The sequence below is a fragment of the Gymnoscopelus braueri genome (genome assembly GCF_963280865.1).
Source record: "Gymnoscopelus braueri genome assembly, chromosome: 11".
Lineage (NCBI taxonomy): Eukaryota > Metazoa > Chordata > Actinopteri > Myctophiformes > Myctophidae > Gymnoscopelus > Gymnoscopelus braueri.
In genome coordinates, this window is record NC_137613.1 from 26,360,858 (window position 1) to 26,377,855 (window position 16,998).

The 16,998-nt window shown below is 41.5% G+C and overlaps 1 protein-coding gene across 1 annotated transcript; it reads left to right on the forward strand.

The window, feature by feature from the left end:
• Positions 1-1,236: 1,236 nt before the first annotated feature.
• Positions 1,237-16,459, forward strand: maco1a (macoilin 1a). Its single transcript, XM_080442923.1, has 11 exons — positions 1,237-1,411; positions 3,966-4,107; positions 4,481-4,607; positions 4,844-4,967; positions 6,324-6,502; positions 8,823-9,396; positions 10,382-10,540; positions 11,075-11,257; positions 11,963-12,083; positions 12,704-12,878; positions 13,973-16,459. The coding sequence occupies exons 1-11, from the start codon at positions 1,332-1,334 to the stop codon at positions 14,176-14,178; spliced, it is 2,070 nt and encodes a 689-aa protein (XP_080299049.1). The 5' UTR covers positions 1,237-1,331; the 3' UTR covers positions 14,179-16,459.
• Positions 16,460-16,998: the final 539 nt, after the last annotated feature.

Here is a 16,998-nt window from a genome sequence, read left to right on the forward strand (position 1 = left end):
CACTGCCAGGGCTTTTAATCATTTTTTTATAGATTTTTTTTAAATTATTTGTCCGTTTATTTTTTAACATTGAAGTGAATGGATTTTTTTTGTAAAAAAAAATGTATATCTCCTAATTCGTTGTGAATAATGCAAAAAAAATATATACTCAAAAATTAGAGAAACATTTTGGAAATTCAAAAAAAAAATCACACCCTGTGTGAAGTGGGCGGTGTCTTGCTAGCTAATCACAATACTGAATGGAGTCAACCAATCATGTACAAAAGATAAATACATTTATTGAAACACTCTTTATGATGGACGAAACCATAACTTGAAAAAAACAAAGTTTTGGTTTTTTTCAAGTTATGGTTTCTTATATAGGGCTATGCACATGTGTCATGTGACACTGGCCAATCACAGTCCTGAATAGACTGTGATTGGCCAATCACAGCGCAGGATAATTGTACAAATTTCCTGGGCCCAGATCACAGCGCAGGAAAATGTACATTTTTCCAAATCTCACTTATAGGGGCGGTTTCACCGCCCAAAAAGGGAGAATGGGGAGAATTCTCCCCTTTGGCGGTAAACACCATTGACTGAAAAGGGGAGAATTCTTCCCTTTGGCGGTGAGTGTGTGTTAAGGGGGTTCCAGGTGGTCCCCAGCTAAATGATGGACAGTTGGTAACCAAATGGACCCTTATGGATTTTTAACTCTTGAGAGTGTAAAATCATGATACCAAATGTTACGGGTCCATTTGGTTTCATTTTACACTCTCAAGTTAAATTATTGTGAAACATCTGCAAGACAAAGAAATACAAGAAGTCTACACAATTAGAGAATGTAGAAGAATTGTTATTTGTTTGGCCTGTTATCTCTCCTATGGTACCACCACATCAATACAGCATGAAATTGTGGACAAAATCGTATCCTTCCAATGATAACAACATTATTCTAAGTTTTGGGTCTGAGAGGCTTAATCTTAATCAAATGGTGGTCCGTGGCTCAAAATACCGAATAAACAATTGACCTTGATATGAAAAGGGTTGAAAACGACTGTTTTAGGTGGTTATAAAATTGAAGTGCTCTCTTGTTCACTTTGACAATAAGTGGGTATCGTCACATGACGTCACACGACGCTCCTACGCAGCTACGCACGGACGGTGTCGTGAAAAGGGGAGGGGCTCTCTCCTCTTGGACGTGTGTTTTTATTTATGTCTTTGTTTCATGTATTCATAAAACAACAACAATGGAGGACCACTGAAGGGGGGGAGGGGCGCGCTCATTAAACGGGTCGACTATATGACATTTTCCGCGATATTTAATTCATTGTTGGATCAACAGGGGGAGGATGAAGCGGCGCAATGCGGACTGCAGCAAACTCCGACGGCCGTTAAAACGGAGCCGAATCACCGAGGGTATTTATAGCAGGTAGGAAGAACACAACGGTCCTAACGGACGTTATGGTACAACAATGGCGTCTCTGTGTTTATGGATCATATATGTATGATGTGTTATATGTGTGTGTGCACGCGCATTCATCATCCACTTGATGAAACATCCAGCGTCCCCCATGTTCTGGGCAAATTATAAATAATAGGCAAACATTTTGGCAGCAATTATAGGCGAACATTCGGCCAAAATAGCCGATCTATGTATGTGAGCTTATATTTCGTCTATTTTCGTTTTTTTGACATGCAACAAAGTAGCCGATGTGTGTCATTGTATCCACAGTTAGACGCGGTGTGAACGAGACACCTCTGAATGGACAGTGTTTTTAGGCCTATGTTTGAGACATTATGTCCAGATGTGTCCTTTCTTTAGATGCAAGCAATGAATTGCTTCTAAAACATGAACGTTATGGATTCGTTTTTTCCGGTAAATTACACGCGATGGCACGTGGGATTTTTTTTTTTTACATTAATATTAGGCTGAGTGAGCCTCTAACCTGCGAACTATAATAATATGATGACAACGGCGACGTGCATGGATGAGGGACGCACGTTTTAAAGCCGATGGCGGGGTTGTTGAGTGATCACAGCGTGGCTCGTCCTGGATTCAGAATCAAAACAAAAAAGCCACCAGAGCAGTGTTGGGAGAAGTACTCACATTTTTTACTTACGTAAAAGTATCAATACTGCAATGTAGAAATACTCTATTACAAGTAAAAGTCCAGAATTAAATGTACTTGAGTAACAGTACAAAAGTATTGGTATCAAAATGTACAAATGTATAAAAATGAAAATAGCATATTGGTCTATTTTCAAATGGCCGAAATGTATAGGGGTTGAAGTGGGTAATGGATGTTTTGTAATAATAAAAATCTATAAAGTAACTAGTTTTTAAAAAATCGTATTGGAGTAAAAGTACAATATTTGCCTCTGAGATGTAGTGAAGTAGAAGTAAAAGCACTGAAAACTGTAAATAATCTAGGAAAGTAAAAATACCTCAAAATTATACTTAAGTATAGTACTTGAGTAAATGTACTTAGTTGCTTTACACCACTGCCAGTTATACATAACAAACCCATTCATTAAAAATAACTCAGAATCGAACGTGCATTTGCCTGCTGTTTAATCGATGGCAAATCAAGACAGTGCAAACAGCTGTGTCAAATTGAGCATGTCCAGACATGACGAAGGAGCTCACAGATTCTGCCTGGATGTTCATTCATATTATGCAAATAACATCTTCACTCTGGGTGTCTTCAAGGATAGAAGAAAGGTTCTCTCACCCATAATACCCATTTCATTTCACACAAATGCAGATATAGATAATAATTGGCACAGAAAGGCTGGATTTATATATATATGCATGTTCAACTAGTTTTTAACATTTTTTCACAATGACAAAAAAACAAAAGACAAGACGACAACAAAAAAACAAGAACACAAAGAAAAACAACAACAACCCACACACCCACACACCCAGGTATGGTACAAGTTCCATCTTTATATTTGCATTAAAAACATGATACAATATCCCATGTAGTTACAAGGACGCAGTGATGGTAATAAAGATATAAAAGAACCCCATATTTTCTCAAATGTTGCAGGTTTCCTCCTTACATTGTATAAAATCTTTTCAGGAGTACAATAGGAAGGCAATTCGTTCAACCAAGGTCTCTGAGAGGGAGAGTTTTCAGATTTACAGTTTTGAAGAATACATTTTTTTCCCAGCTGTGCCAGCCAGCAAAATAAAGTATTTCCTATGATGGCTTAATGCGAGTCCCTGTATGTCTCCCAAAATCCAAATCCTAGGGTCGGGCACTATTTCAGACTCTACTATTTCTGAAGTTGTTTTAACAATATATTTCCAAACTCCTCCAAGCACGGACAGCATATGAAGTAAATCTCAGAGATTTTGCACCTCTGGCAGTTGGGGGAATCATTATTGAATATTTTATGTAATCTATGTGGTGTATAATAGGTTCTATTAAAAATGCTAAACTGCATTTGTCTGTGTTTAGTGGATATTAAGAAAGGTCTGTGAACATTCACATGCATGTTATGCCAATCAATGTCATCATAGATGCACCCCAAATCAGATTCCCATTTTTGCTTTACAGGCATAGTATTGTAGAGTGGTAGATTACTAATCATTATTTCTAATTTCTGCCCCTTTAGAATCAACAGGTAGGTGGGAAATACAGATGAGTTTTCCATTATTTAATTAATCTGAACATTTTATATTTCAATAAAAAATGCTCTATTCACTATACGAAGCCTCCACAAGCTGTCCTCTTCATGAAAGGCGTAACAACTGAAGCCCTATTCATAAAAATATAAATAATAGCCTATCTACAAGCTCACAACACATCACATCGCAACTTGTGAGCTTGTAGATCTGCTATTTGTTTGTTTGTTTTTTCGCGAGACTATAATGACATGCCCAAAATAGGGACACCAGTTGAACGTGGTTATGTGTCATAAAATAAGTTTACATGGTCATTGTAGAATAATGATTGTTGTTGTTGTGTTTGCAGTACATTCCTCTACCTGAAGTTTTTGGTGGTGTGGGTGTTGGTGCTGTTGGCTGACTTTGTGCTGGAGTTCAGATTCGAGTACCTGTGGCCCTTCTGGCTTTTCATCAGAAGTGTCTACGACTCCTTCAGATACCAGGGACTGGTATGTATGTGTGTGTGTGTGTGTGTGTGTGTGTGCATGCGTTTGTGAGACTGTTTTCTGAATACATTAAATTAAATTAAAAAGGCCTCAATTTGTTTCTTTCTCTTGCAATTCCAGCCACATATCTCCATATATATTTGTTTTTTTCTCTCTCAATTGCAAAATTCCTATTTGTGAGAAGAAGACAAAAAGATTCAGCATTATCAAGTCATAGTTGCCACTTGCCAGTATAAAACACATCATGCTGAAAATATAATAATTGTTTGTCCTCTGCATTTAGCCATCCTAACTAGTGCTATTAATACAAATTTACTGTATGCAGTTTTTCTGCAAATTATTGACTTCTCTGTCTTATTTCCTCTCTTCCACCCAGGCGTTCTCTGTGTTCTTTGTGTGTGTGGCGTTTACATCAGACATCATCTGCCTCCTCTTCATCCCCGTCCAGTGGCTGTTCTTTGCTGCCAGCACTTACGTATGGGTCCAGTACGTCTGGCACACAGGTCAGTCCAAAGTTTCTCTTATTGGATCCTCTATATAGCTGCCAGTGAAACAGCCAATTTCATCTCAAAGACTTGGTGTACTTTTTAATTAAAAATGCCAGAGCCGTTTCCTTGTATGAACCGCACACTTGGCAGTCAAATGTTTCTGATTCAGAATCTAAAATGCAAATACTGCCAGGTTCCATCAGTGCCAAACCCAGACTGCTGACTTCTTCTTGTTTTGTGCTTCTCCACAGAAAGAGGAGTTTGTCTACCCACTGTATCGCTATGGATATTATTCGTATACATCGAAGCCGCCATCCGCTTCAAAGACCTGAAAAACTTTCATGTCGACCTGTGTCGGCCATTCGCTGCTCACTGGTACTGTAACCACATTTTCCCTTGTAGTATTATGCAGTAGTATTATTTCCCACATTTTGTTTTTTATCAGTGACTGAGGTTAAAACATGCCTAATGACATTTTGACCTGTGTTGGACCTGTTCTGCGCACCAAAAAACAGTACTTACAGTTAGGCCGGTCACAATTATTACATAATCGCAATTATTTGAGATAATCGCAATTATTTTTGCATAATCGTCAGAATCGTTTCCCTTCATCTGCATAAATGTATCTGTTGAAAAATTCATGCATTTAAAAAAATAGCGGAAATAGAAGATCTATAAGCTCACTTCTATTTCCGCTAGTTAAAACAAAATTCTATGTATAAATGAAATATGTCTTTCATTTAGCCATGATACATTATTTATTTTGATTCGATTCTTTGTCTACAAAGCCTAATAGAAAAAACAAATGCACTTTTGAGTTATACGTTCCAATGTTCAATGCCAAAACCTAAGTAAAATGTCATGATAGTGACCTACTTACAGTAGTACTTTGTTTCATGTAGTGTTTGTCTGTATGCATTGCTTTGTACTTGCCAGAATAGTTGCTAGGAGATGAGCCAAAACCCGTGGTCACATCTGATTGGCTGTTGGTTGGTCAATGTTATCTTGTAGTTAGTTTAAGGATAACTACATTAGCCATCATCAACCATTTCGGTGTAATGTTAATTAACAATGGAAGGGGAGAAAGAAAGTTGTAAATCAAAGCCACATGTGAGATGTCACAAGTACATTTATTAAAACTGATCAAAATAAAATGAAAAGACAAGGGTCCCTTCCCTGTGTGAAAATACACAGCCACACAATTTATATCAAGCTTAACCAAAAGCATTGAAGCCTAAGCCTATTGTGAGAACTGCACATTGAGTCGACATGACATGGTCTGCGTTTCTTCAGCGTAAACATAGGATGCAAAAGGTTATCCTCGGCATCAGCGTGGATGCCAAAGGTACCTTTTTAATATGACGGGATGAGAAATGTGTTGCATAAACACCGGCACAGATAGCAACAGCTAATGTGACACACAGGTGTTCCCGGCTTGAATGGTATAACAACGTATAGGTGTTCCAGGTCTATGTAGTTCAGTCTGGTCAATATAGCTATCTAGCTAAACTAACAGCTGACAAACAAGGCTTTTTTTCCTTCTTCATATTTGGTATCCAAGATACATAACAGAAGTTCATATGGGTTGGAACGTTCACTGCTGTTATTATATTGTTGTACAGTTTGAAGCCAGCTCTAATGCAGATGGTACACGATTCTAACGCATGAATCATGCCTGTCATGGTGCCAGGTTGAAACATTAGCATCTCTCTCTCTCCCTGTACCTCGCAGCATCGGCTACCCGGTGGTGACTCTGGGCTTCGGCTTCAAGAGCTACGTCAGCTACAAGATGCGTCTTAGGAAGCAGAAGGAGGTGCAGAAGGAGAACGAGTTCTACATGCAGCTCCTGCAGCAGGCTCTGCCTCCAGAGCAACAGATGCTTCAGAGACTTGAGAGAGAGGCAGAGGAGGGTGAGACACGCACACAGACGCATGTATAAATGCATAGACACGTGCTCACAGACAGGCATAAGTACATGCTCAAACAGACACAATCATAATTTAAAGCGGCACTATGTAACTTTTTCTGAATACATTTTAAATTTGTCCAATCTGCATGGTAGAGTATGTTGATACAATATAACTTATACAATTGGGGTGGTTGTATTTTGTCTCCCTGCTCTTCTATTAAGACATTTAGATTGTGTGTCTAGCTGAGGCATGACCTTTTGAGACCATCCTGTTTCTGGTTTGACAAGAATTTTGACCTAAAGGTCGAGATTAAAATGTTCCCTTGAGCAAGCCGGCAGGCTCTATTAGCACAATGGTAAAACATGTCAGCACGAGACCCGGGTTCAAATCCAGGGTAGAAGTGGAAAGTTACATAGTGCAGCTTTAAGTTAAGTTTTATTTAAGAATGTATTTATATTTTTTTACGATTGTTTTGGATTTGTTTGCATTATTTAGATCAGATTAGAGAGTGTGGAGAGACAGGAAACACGGGGTAGAGAGAGGGAGACATACAGTATGAGACATGACAGGAGTTGTATTCCATCTTGGGTCCTTTGCGACTTACAAGGAGCATTATGGTCTGTGCTACCCGGCAGGCACCCTTATAAATCACTTTAAAACAAACAATGCTGTACAAGTAAAATCAGTAAAACCTCAACAATGAAAAATGTAATAAGGGGAAGACCTAATTGTTAGACTTCAACCGGGACAGAGAAATGTGCTCACTCAGATGATATTCTAAAGACCTGCCGCTTGCCCGTAGTCTTTGCTGTGTGTTCTACGCCGTTGGCAGAAGTCGGCCATTAGCAGTGACCATTCAAACAACTAACCTAGCGTGTAACGTCCCTATTGTGGGGCAAATGTTTCGCTAAAATAGCAGATCTACAACGCATCGCAACACGTGTACAAGGAGTCTACAAGTGGCTATTCCTCTGCAATAATATAGTTCTAATAATAGTTCACTTGACAAGATCATTTTTTTCAAAGATGCAAGTCTGTTCTTTGCGTTCTGGTATTGAGAAACGATCCATGTCTTCTCTGCTTTGGAGCTTGGCTCCATTAGATACAGACATGATACAGACTACTGCCATCTCCTGGTGGAGACTCAGGCAGGTGTAGAAGTCACAAAGGTGGTTATCAGCTGTAGTTTTTGCGTTTGTGTGTGTTCCAGCTCAACTTTTTTTTATTATTTTTTAGCAGAGATCTGAGGTTTTACGAAGCGATCGAACCCTAGCGTCCCTATTCTGGTCATGTCATAATAAGCTAACATTCGCCAAAACTAGCAGATCTACAAGATTACAACACATCGCACGTGATGTGTTGTGAGCTTGTAGATCTGCATTTTTTGCCGCGTGTTCACCTATTATGACATGTCCAGAATAGCCTCTGTGCAGAACTGTAGTCCCACTTTTCGAAGGTGGCATACCCATATCCTGTTCTTGGCACCAGATTTGATCTGGAAACACATTTGAAGGTGTCATGTCCGGTTCAAATTTGCTGTCGAGTCAATCAAACAAAGCTATGGGAAACTGAACAGGTATGCCACTTTCTGGAAACACAGGATGACTGTTTTGCACAGAGTCTATTGGGATGCTAGAGTTCATGTGGTTAAAACGGATAGTAAATTCTGTATTTAACAGATAGCCGGTGGAGGCCAGTACAGGGGAACTTTAAACGGGAATGAAACCCTAGGCAGACCTTTGTCATTTATGACTTTAAAAAATAATTCATGCTAAAAACAACAGCAGGGTAAAACGTGGCTGGTTGCACAAGACTAATCTTATAGTACACCGCGATTCAAGCAACACAGCTCCAGCTAATAAAATTAATTATGGTTGTGGTAGATTTAGGTGTGCCAATGTGCAAAGCATTGGCAATACTGTTAGCTATTGTCTGTGCTTGCACATTGGCACACCCTTGGCGCTGGGTACACTAAATCTAAGTTCACTCTTGTTATTAATACTCCACACCTAAATCTAACCACATCAGTTATTACTTTTAGCTGGATCTGCGTTGCTTACTTGCCTTGCCATGTTTGTACCCTTCTATGTAGGTTTTAACCTGTACAGGAAACCAAGCTACAAAATCAGCCTTGGGTTTCTAAGCCTGTCACAGTTAGTACAGAATCATCACAATTATTCGAGATAATTGCAATTATTTTGCAGAATCGTTTCCATGTTGGAAAATGTTCCAATATTTTCAAGCATTTTCAAAAAAATATTGGAATGTTAAACCCTTCCTCCTTCTAACCATGCCTCTGGTCTGCCCCTCCCTCCCTCAGCGGCATTAGCTAAAGGGGTCTCAGAGGTGGACGCCACGGTGCCAACATCCCAAAACGGAGGTCCTCCTGGGAAGAAAAACACAACCCCTGTCCCGCTACCGGAGCTGGAGTACCGGGAGAAAGGCAAGGACAGTAACGGCAAAGAGGGCAAAAAGCAACACACAGTGGGGATCAATAACAACAGCATTATACACACACTGGACTCCAAACTGCAGGAGGTGGAGTACATGGAGAACCATGTGGCGGGGGGGAGGCTAAACAACGATCTGGCGGGAGACGCGCACACACATGCCGACGCCAACACGCACGCTCCCAAAGAGGAGGCCGGGACGGGAACAGGGGGGAAGAACTACAAAAATGCTGCCACCGGTGGTGGAGGAGGAGGTGGCGGCAGCGGCAGCGTCTCTAACTCCTCCCCCCGGAACCACAGCTCCACCAATGGAAGCGTGCCATCCGGCTCCTCGTCCAATAAGAACGAAGGCAAGAAACAGAAAAGCGCCGGGAAGGGTCAGAAAGACCCGGTGGAGAACTGCATCCCCAACAACCAGCTCTGCAAGCCGGAAGCGCTCGTGCGGTAAGACGCACGCGCACACATATACACACACACACACACACACACACACATAGAGACACTTACATATACACTGACAAAAGATATATTTATAAGAATTGAGGCATGCATTTCAAAATAAAAGTACTGTAGACATTTCCTTGGTTAAACACATTTTCATGATATCATACTAAATCATGGGACATACTGTATAAACTAAAACTCAGAACATTTAGCATGATAAAAAGGGGCTATGTCTGTGAAAAATATGTTTGTGTTCCATTATCCAAAACACAAAAATCGTCATGAACAGTTTGAATTTCGTTCTGGGATCTTGCGGGATCTTATTTAACAGGTGGAAACTCAGACTCGATGTGGCTAAATGATGTAATAGAGTTGAATGCCTTTTTGAACGTAACGTTTTTGCAGTTTCTTGAGTTAAGTGTTAAAGAGTTAGAGAACATAATGTTTTCCTACTTTTGTGAGAGCTTTTATTAGTATATTTATCATGCAGCTTTCAGTCGTTGTGAATTGATTGTGATGTTTTGGAGTTGTGTGTTGTGTTAGGTATTGTTTGTGCTTATGATCCCGTAACGCCTGATTTATACTTAACTGTAGTTGCGCAACGGTATGTCGCACCGAATATAACCGATCTGCAAGCTCACTGTGAGCTTGTAGATCGACTATTTTCGGTGTGAGACACAATGCACAACCAAGTATAAATCAGGCTTTAGGGATATGTGTCTCATGGAAAAGACATTTAAAAAAAAAATTTAACGTTTGTTCTTTTCACACACTCATACATTTTATTTTTACTGTATCATTTTATTCTGCTTTTCTCTCCCTCTTTTATTCTCCCTAATTTATTTCCATCTTCCTGTCTTGCACACACTCTCTCCATCCTCTCTCCCTGCCTCGCTGTTTCAAACTCTTACCCTGTGCCTTCATCTAACACCCCCACCCACCCTCACCGCATCCTTCTCTCCCTCCCTGCTGTCGGGTGGTGCAGGCTGGAGCAGGATGTGAAGCGTCTAAAGGCAGACCTTCAGGCCAGCAGACAGCTGGAGTCGGAGCTGCGGAGCCACCTGTCCTCCCTGACCAGCCAGGACCGCAGCCTGCGCTCCGAGCTGGGCCAACTGAGCCAAGAGAACGAGCTGCTGCAGAACAAGTGAGAGCCCCCCCCTGTGCAATGTATTTACCTGCACTTAACACCTGTGACTCTCAAAGTTTTTTTTATTTCAAGGACCCCCACCAGTCTGGGCACAAATGCCGTTCAAATACTCTCACTGTAGAGGCTTGGTCTACTTTTTTCCATTTCCCCTCCAATCAGAAGAAGCTCTCTCATAGCATCGGCCCGGAAAAGGGGCAGAAAATGTGCAAGTCTACCTGCGTGTCCTGTTTCCGTCACTGCCAATCAGTGCTGGAACCGATAAATACTAGTGACTACTGGCATTTGTCCCAGCAATTAATGCAGATTGATCGCACAACAAAGTATAAATGAAGCCTTTAATGTCAGTGCCCCCTGAAACTACACACAGGCTTAGACCCTGTCTTCTTATTTGGTACCCAGTAAACGGAACAGAAGTCCATATAGGTTGGGGATGTTCACTGTTGTTATTGACCGAGGCCAACAACAAAAATGCACAGTGTAATCAGGCTAAAGCTTCCACCTGTCTTGACTATATTTTACCCCACACCTCAGGCTCCACGGTGCGGTGCAGGCCAAACAGAAGGACAAGCAGACCATCTCCCAGCTGGAAAAGAGACTCAAGGCAGAGCAGGAGGCTCGCGCCCTGGCCGAGAAACAGCTGGCTGACGAGAGGAAGAGGAAGAAGATGGAGGAGGCCACCGCCGCTAGGGCTGTGGCTTTGGCTGCCGCTACCAGGTAGGTTTGCATGTACACATGTGCACACGTACACCATCATACTGGTCAATTGTGAGTGAATGGATACACTGGTGAAGCCATGCCACTACACTACATGTCGTATCGATACATCCTGATGCAACCTCTATAATCTATGGGTCCTCATGGACCCCTAGTACTGCTGGTTTTATATCCCACCAGTTGAAAGGTGCAATGGAGAGCGTTCAGCCACTAGATGTCGCAATTACATCCTCTATGTTGCCCTGATTCACATCTATAAGTCCTGCAGTCTTGTAGTTTGCACATTGTAACACTCTTCAGGGGGGTTGGGTGGGGGGAGTACATAACCCAATCAAAACAGAAGCACACATGAATAATGTCAGCCGTCAGTTTACAGGGGCAAACAAAACAAACATTATCATATTTTTTTTTGGGGGGGTGGGAGATATTTTTATTCCACACCTTCTTAAAAGCTCTATGGATGTATTATTTTCTTGTCATTACATAAAATATTATAAATATCACCTTTAACTGCATTGATATGCCATCCCTAGACTAATTATTCCATGATCAGAGAGCTGGAATTACATGGGCATGGGTGAACACAATTAACATCCTGGTAGGATGGAAAAAGCAGCAATACCAGGCACTATTCTAAATGTCTGCACATGCTTCTTGCTTCTTTTTTCCTGTTTCTTCTGTCACTCTTGACACTGTGGTCGTCAGGGGTGAGTGTACCGAGTCTCTGCGCGAGCGAATCAGAGAGCTGGAGACGGAGTGCAAGAAGCTCAGCATGGACGTCAAGCTGAAGGAGGAACAGATGAGAGATCTGGAGGGAAAGTGTCAGGTGAGATTAGAAACTGAACTTTATTTTTGAGGGGTGTACTATTGAACAGCTGAACGGACCCAAAATGATTCCTCAGGTCCTATTGGTGAGCTGCCACTGACATCATAGTTCACAAGTGATAATTAAAGGGCACTTGGGTAGTTACTGTCCACCGCTGCGGGGACTAGGGTTTTGACTTGGCCAGGTGTCCCAATGCACACAATTGGCCGTGTTCAAAATCGAGGCTGGTAGGGCCTAGCATGCTAATGCAGGAACAGAGAACTCCTTCAGGTCCGGCAGGGCACGTGGTACGTTGTGTTATGTCTTCCCGGTGAAGCTCCTCACTGTCAGGTGAAAAGAAGCAGACTGGCACATCACGTGTTTTGAGAGGAGACGCGTGCTCGCCTACATCCTCCCTAAGATCAGCAGCGACTACAGTACAAGGGTACTTGGGAATTAACAGAATTACTAAGAGAATTAGAGATTTTTGAAAAGAATTGGAGAAAAAAAGGGATAATAACAAAAGAACGTGGCTAGTACGCTTTATGAAACGAGCGCAACGTTCATCCCTTTAACATGTAGCTTTTATCGTAATCCTCCTTCCTTCACCTCCTGCTCCACCCCCTGTCCTCCCTGTACAGGAGCTGCGTAAGTACAAAGAGAACGAGAAAGACACAGAGGTGTTGATGTCGGCATTGTCAGCCATGCAGGAGAAGACCCAGCACCTGGAGAACAGCCTGAGTGCTGAGACCAGGATCAAGCTGGACCTGTTCTCTGCCCTGGGAGATGCCAAGAGGCAGCTGGAAATAGCACAAGGTACACTAAACCACTGGTTCTCAACCTTTTTCATTTCAAGGAGCCCCGATTTGATATGCTTTAGCCCATGGAGCCCCATTAGATAGAAAACAACAAAGAAAAAAGTGTTTATTTAACTCTGCGAGTGTACAAATGGAACCAAATCGACCCTCGGAAACAGTGCATTGAAGCCCACCACCTAACAACAACCCCACCTCACCCCAGCCCCTGTGCTTTCAAGTCTGATTTGATCTTGCAAAAATATCTGTGTTTTAGGAATAGGGGTCCAGGTACCTTTAGTGTCGCTATTCGAGTCATTACGATAACAAACCTGGATGCTTGTTGCTATGCGATCTGAAGTCTGTGTCCAATCAGTAACAAGTTAAATAGGCTGCACTTAACCGTGTCTGGGTGAATTTCTGCCTGCTGTGAGTCGTTTTTGCGAACGCAGCGGAAGGAGGCGCGCCTCCGCGCAAGTGGAGCTTACTATGAAACCGTGCTCGGGTTGTGTCTCTGTGTGTCTGTGTTCACCTCTCATTGGCTGCATGCACCCATGTGACTCACACTCTCATTGCCTGCCTGGCCCTGGGTGACATGACTCACATGCGTGCACTGCCTGTAAGCAGCCACACGAGTGCGCCAGAGTGCAGGAATTTAGACAATGCTCTCACACACACACACACACACACACACACACACACACTGTTCTCTCTCCATCACGGTGAAATAACACGGATTACAAGTCCGTAAATACACAATATTTTTGAGCTGCGTTCGCTTCCAGCGTTCGCGCGTCTTACTTGTTATTCTATCCTGTAGTTCTAGCTATGCTTTGACTTCATGTAGTAGCTACTACATGAAGTCATCATATCATCTTTCTGACACAGTCGTTGAGTATCCATAACATAGGCATAAGTCATAGAAGCTATTGAAGACAAGGAATGATGACGCAAGTCCAAATGAAGCATAAGGGGAAAAAAATGTTTCCCATGGAAACGTTCTGTCATTGCAAGCATACTTTGTGTGTGTGTGTGTGTGCTCGCTCGTGCGTGCGCACGCGCGAGCGTGTGTCATTTCTTTAAACGAAGCCTAATGTAAATAACCTCTCCCCCCAGGCCAGATCCACCAGCGGGAGCAGGAGATTGCCGACCTGAAGCAGAAGATAGCAGAGGTGATGGCCGTCATGCCCAGCCTGTCTTACTCCACAGACGGCGGCAGCCGGAGCCCCATTGTGGCCCCGCACTACTCGTCCAAGTTCATGGACAACAGTCCGTCCTCCTTGGACCCTAATGCTTCCGTCTACCAGCCCCTCAAGAAGTGACTCTGACATACACACGTTTTCTCAGACAGAAGGTTCTTTTTTGACGTTCTCCGGTCAAGTTCAGTTGTTGTTTATTTCCCCTGACAAATTTTGCACTGTAACATACAACAGACAACAGTCACAGACAAAAACACACATACACACGCAAAGTCCTCATGGCGAAGGTTAATTTGGCCCTGTTTCGCTTCTGTTTTGAGAACCGGGTCGATTTGGAGTTATTGTTGTGAACAATCCGTACGCAAGTCTTTTGTTTCTTCTTCTTCTGCGTATTGAGATGTTTTTGTATTGTTTGTGTTTGAGGATGTAGCCATTAGATGGTGTGATCTGTTTGGAGGTCAAATAAACAAAGAGGTGAAGATAAGGGACACGTGTGTCGGACGTGTGTCTACAGAGGACCATCATACATCGCTTGTGTCTCATTTATACTCCCGTCATGATGGTGTCGCTTGTCGACAAGAGCTGATCTTGTCAGCAAGCAACACCATCATACGACAGAGTATAAATTGAGCTTTAGTGTCTGTCATACTTAGTGTCAGTTCTCCCCACCTCTCTCTCACCACATTCATTCTCTCTCTCTCACACCACATTCTTTCTTTCTCTCTCTCTCTCTCTCTCACACCACATTCTGTCTCTCTCCCTCCCTCCCTCCCTCTTTCTCTCTCTCACCACATTATTATTACAGACAATTTAGATTTTCAGACCGATTGTTTTTTTCTTCCCTTGCGGCAGGTAATGTCTATTTTAGTTACAATGAAACATGGCCTGTAAAGTAAAGTTCTCTCTGTAGAGACGAATGTAAATGTATTATTCTTTTTTCCCCCTTTTTACGTTTTCTTTTTCTCACCACTTACATCAATGATTGTTTTTGATGAAGTCATTTCATCTGAGTGATGACTGTACTTTGTTAGGTATAATGGACAGATCGACATTTCATTTGTTCCTCAGTTTTGTTTTTGAACACCGATACGGTACATCCACGGCTGCTGGAATCACAGACCGCAAGCATTTTTTTTTTAGATAACTAACATTTCAAGGAGAAATGACAATTATATAGTCAAAGCTACGCTCATAGATTTGACCTGGCACTGCCAAAATCTTAAGTGATCTTCATCTGTTTGCTGCACCCATTTCCTATCCTTCTGGACCAAATTAGAACCTGTTAGGCCATCTTATTATCCACTGGATTTAAACGATGTCAACGATGTCAAGGTAACTGTTTGTTACCCATTTGCAGTTTCACAGTGCCTTGAAATTTCTCTTTTATAAGATGAAGAGACCATTTACCCTCCAACCCTGGGATCTAAAATGTCAACGCTGTGTCTCTCTTACTTTGATTTGCTTTGTTCTCATACGGGAAAAGGCGAGCATTGAATCATACGATCATCTCTATTGAAGTCACAGTATGGAACGATAAACCCAATATCATAGTATGTGATCAGTTACCTTGTACATCAAATACTTTGTAATCTATTTGGTCCTGATATAGCTGATCTGTCACGCTCAAAGACTGTCATTTCAAAAGGGAAAACATAACAAATAGCAAATGGATATGGTACAAGTCACTTATACAGGCTCAAAGTATGCCAAATGCCAACCAAACGGATTGATTGTTATCATGCCCAAGAGTTGGCATATTATTGTTTACAACAATGTACTTTTACTTGCTGAGGAATGTTTTTTCTTGTCTGTTTTTGTCTGTCATTTTGTATTTTATTTCTTAAGTGCCAAGTGTTGATGTTTTGGTTCGTTCTCCATCCACTCGTACATGGACGTAGTTAGCATAACGTTTGCAAAAAGAGTATTATTGTTTTGTCATTAGAACCTATTGAAACGGTATTTTTTTATGTTTAACATGGTTCTGGGATTGGCATTCAGGTGGGTTGATTGTGCTATTATTTATTTGTTTTGCGCCTCCTTGATATTCCCTATAATGTTTGGTTGTTCTCCAGACTTTAGTTATTTTTTTCTTTTTTGTTGTTGGTTCATTTTGTACCAGGGAAGATTTTGTGAATGTGTTGTGTTGGGATGACATTTTCTCCGGAACCATTTGACCATGTCGTGCTCATGTTGCCTACCTGGACAAGTATTTACGTGGATCGCTATGGCATTGTGAATTTTGTTCTGAAGTCGTTTTACAAGTTAGTGTGGAAGGAAATGGAGTAAAGGGTGCTTTCTTTTATCGTTTCATTGTTCCGCCATGTTTAGTTTCTTTATTCAGAGCAGTGAGGTTGGATGTGTCCTCTCACTTTGAGCATCAAAATTAAAGAAAGTCTTGCTGGTGGCAGTGTGAGCTGTTTGAACAAGTTTGTTGTGTTATGTCTGGTGTTAATTTCTTTCGAATTGTGATGGGCCGATTGTATTATCTGTATCTTTTGACATTGTCCATTGCAGTTATGTCTGGTCCAATCTGTCATGGAAGACAGTCAGAAATAACTGAGATTTTACATCGCCTGTCTACAATTACAATTAAATTAGTGACTATTAGTGGTCACTAGAGGGCGAAAGTAAATCATTGTCCGAAAGTAAAGCAACTGCTAAAGTTATCGTTCATATTTAATACAATTGAATGTGCCTTTAAGATGGCAGAGGACATTTGCCATCTTTTGAAGTTTCAATTATTTAGTTGATTTAGTCTAGTGTATTTTCTGTTTCCTGAAAGTTTTGCTGAAAATAGCCAATCGACAAGTTGCGTTATGAGCTTGTCGATCTGCTATTTTTAGTGAAAGCTTTCCCCACAATATGGATGCTGGAGTATAAGTGGCTCATTTATTTATATACCCTGTCTTACAAAAAAAAGAGCAGATAAAAGCTTGTGATGAG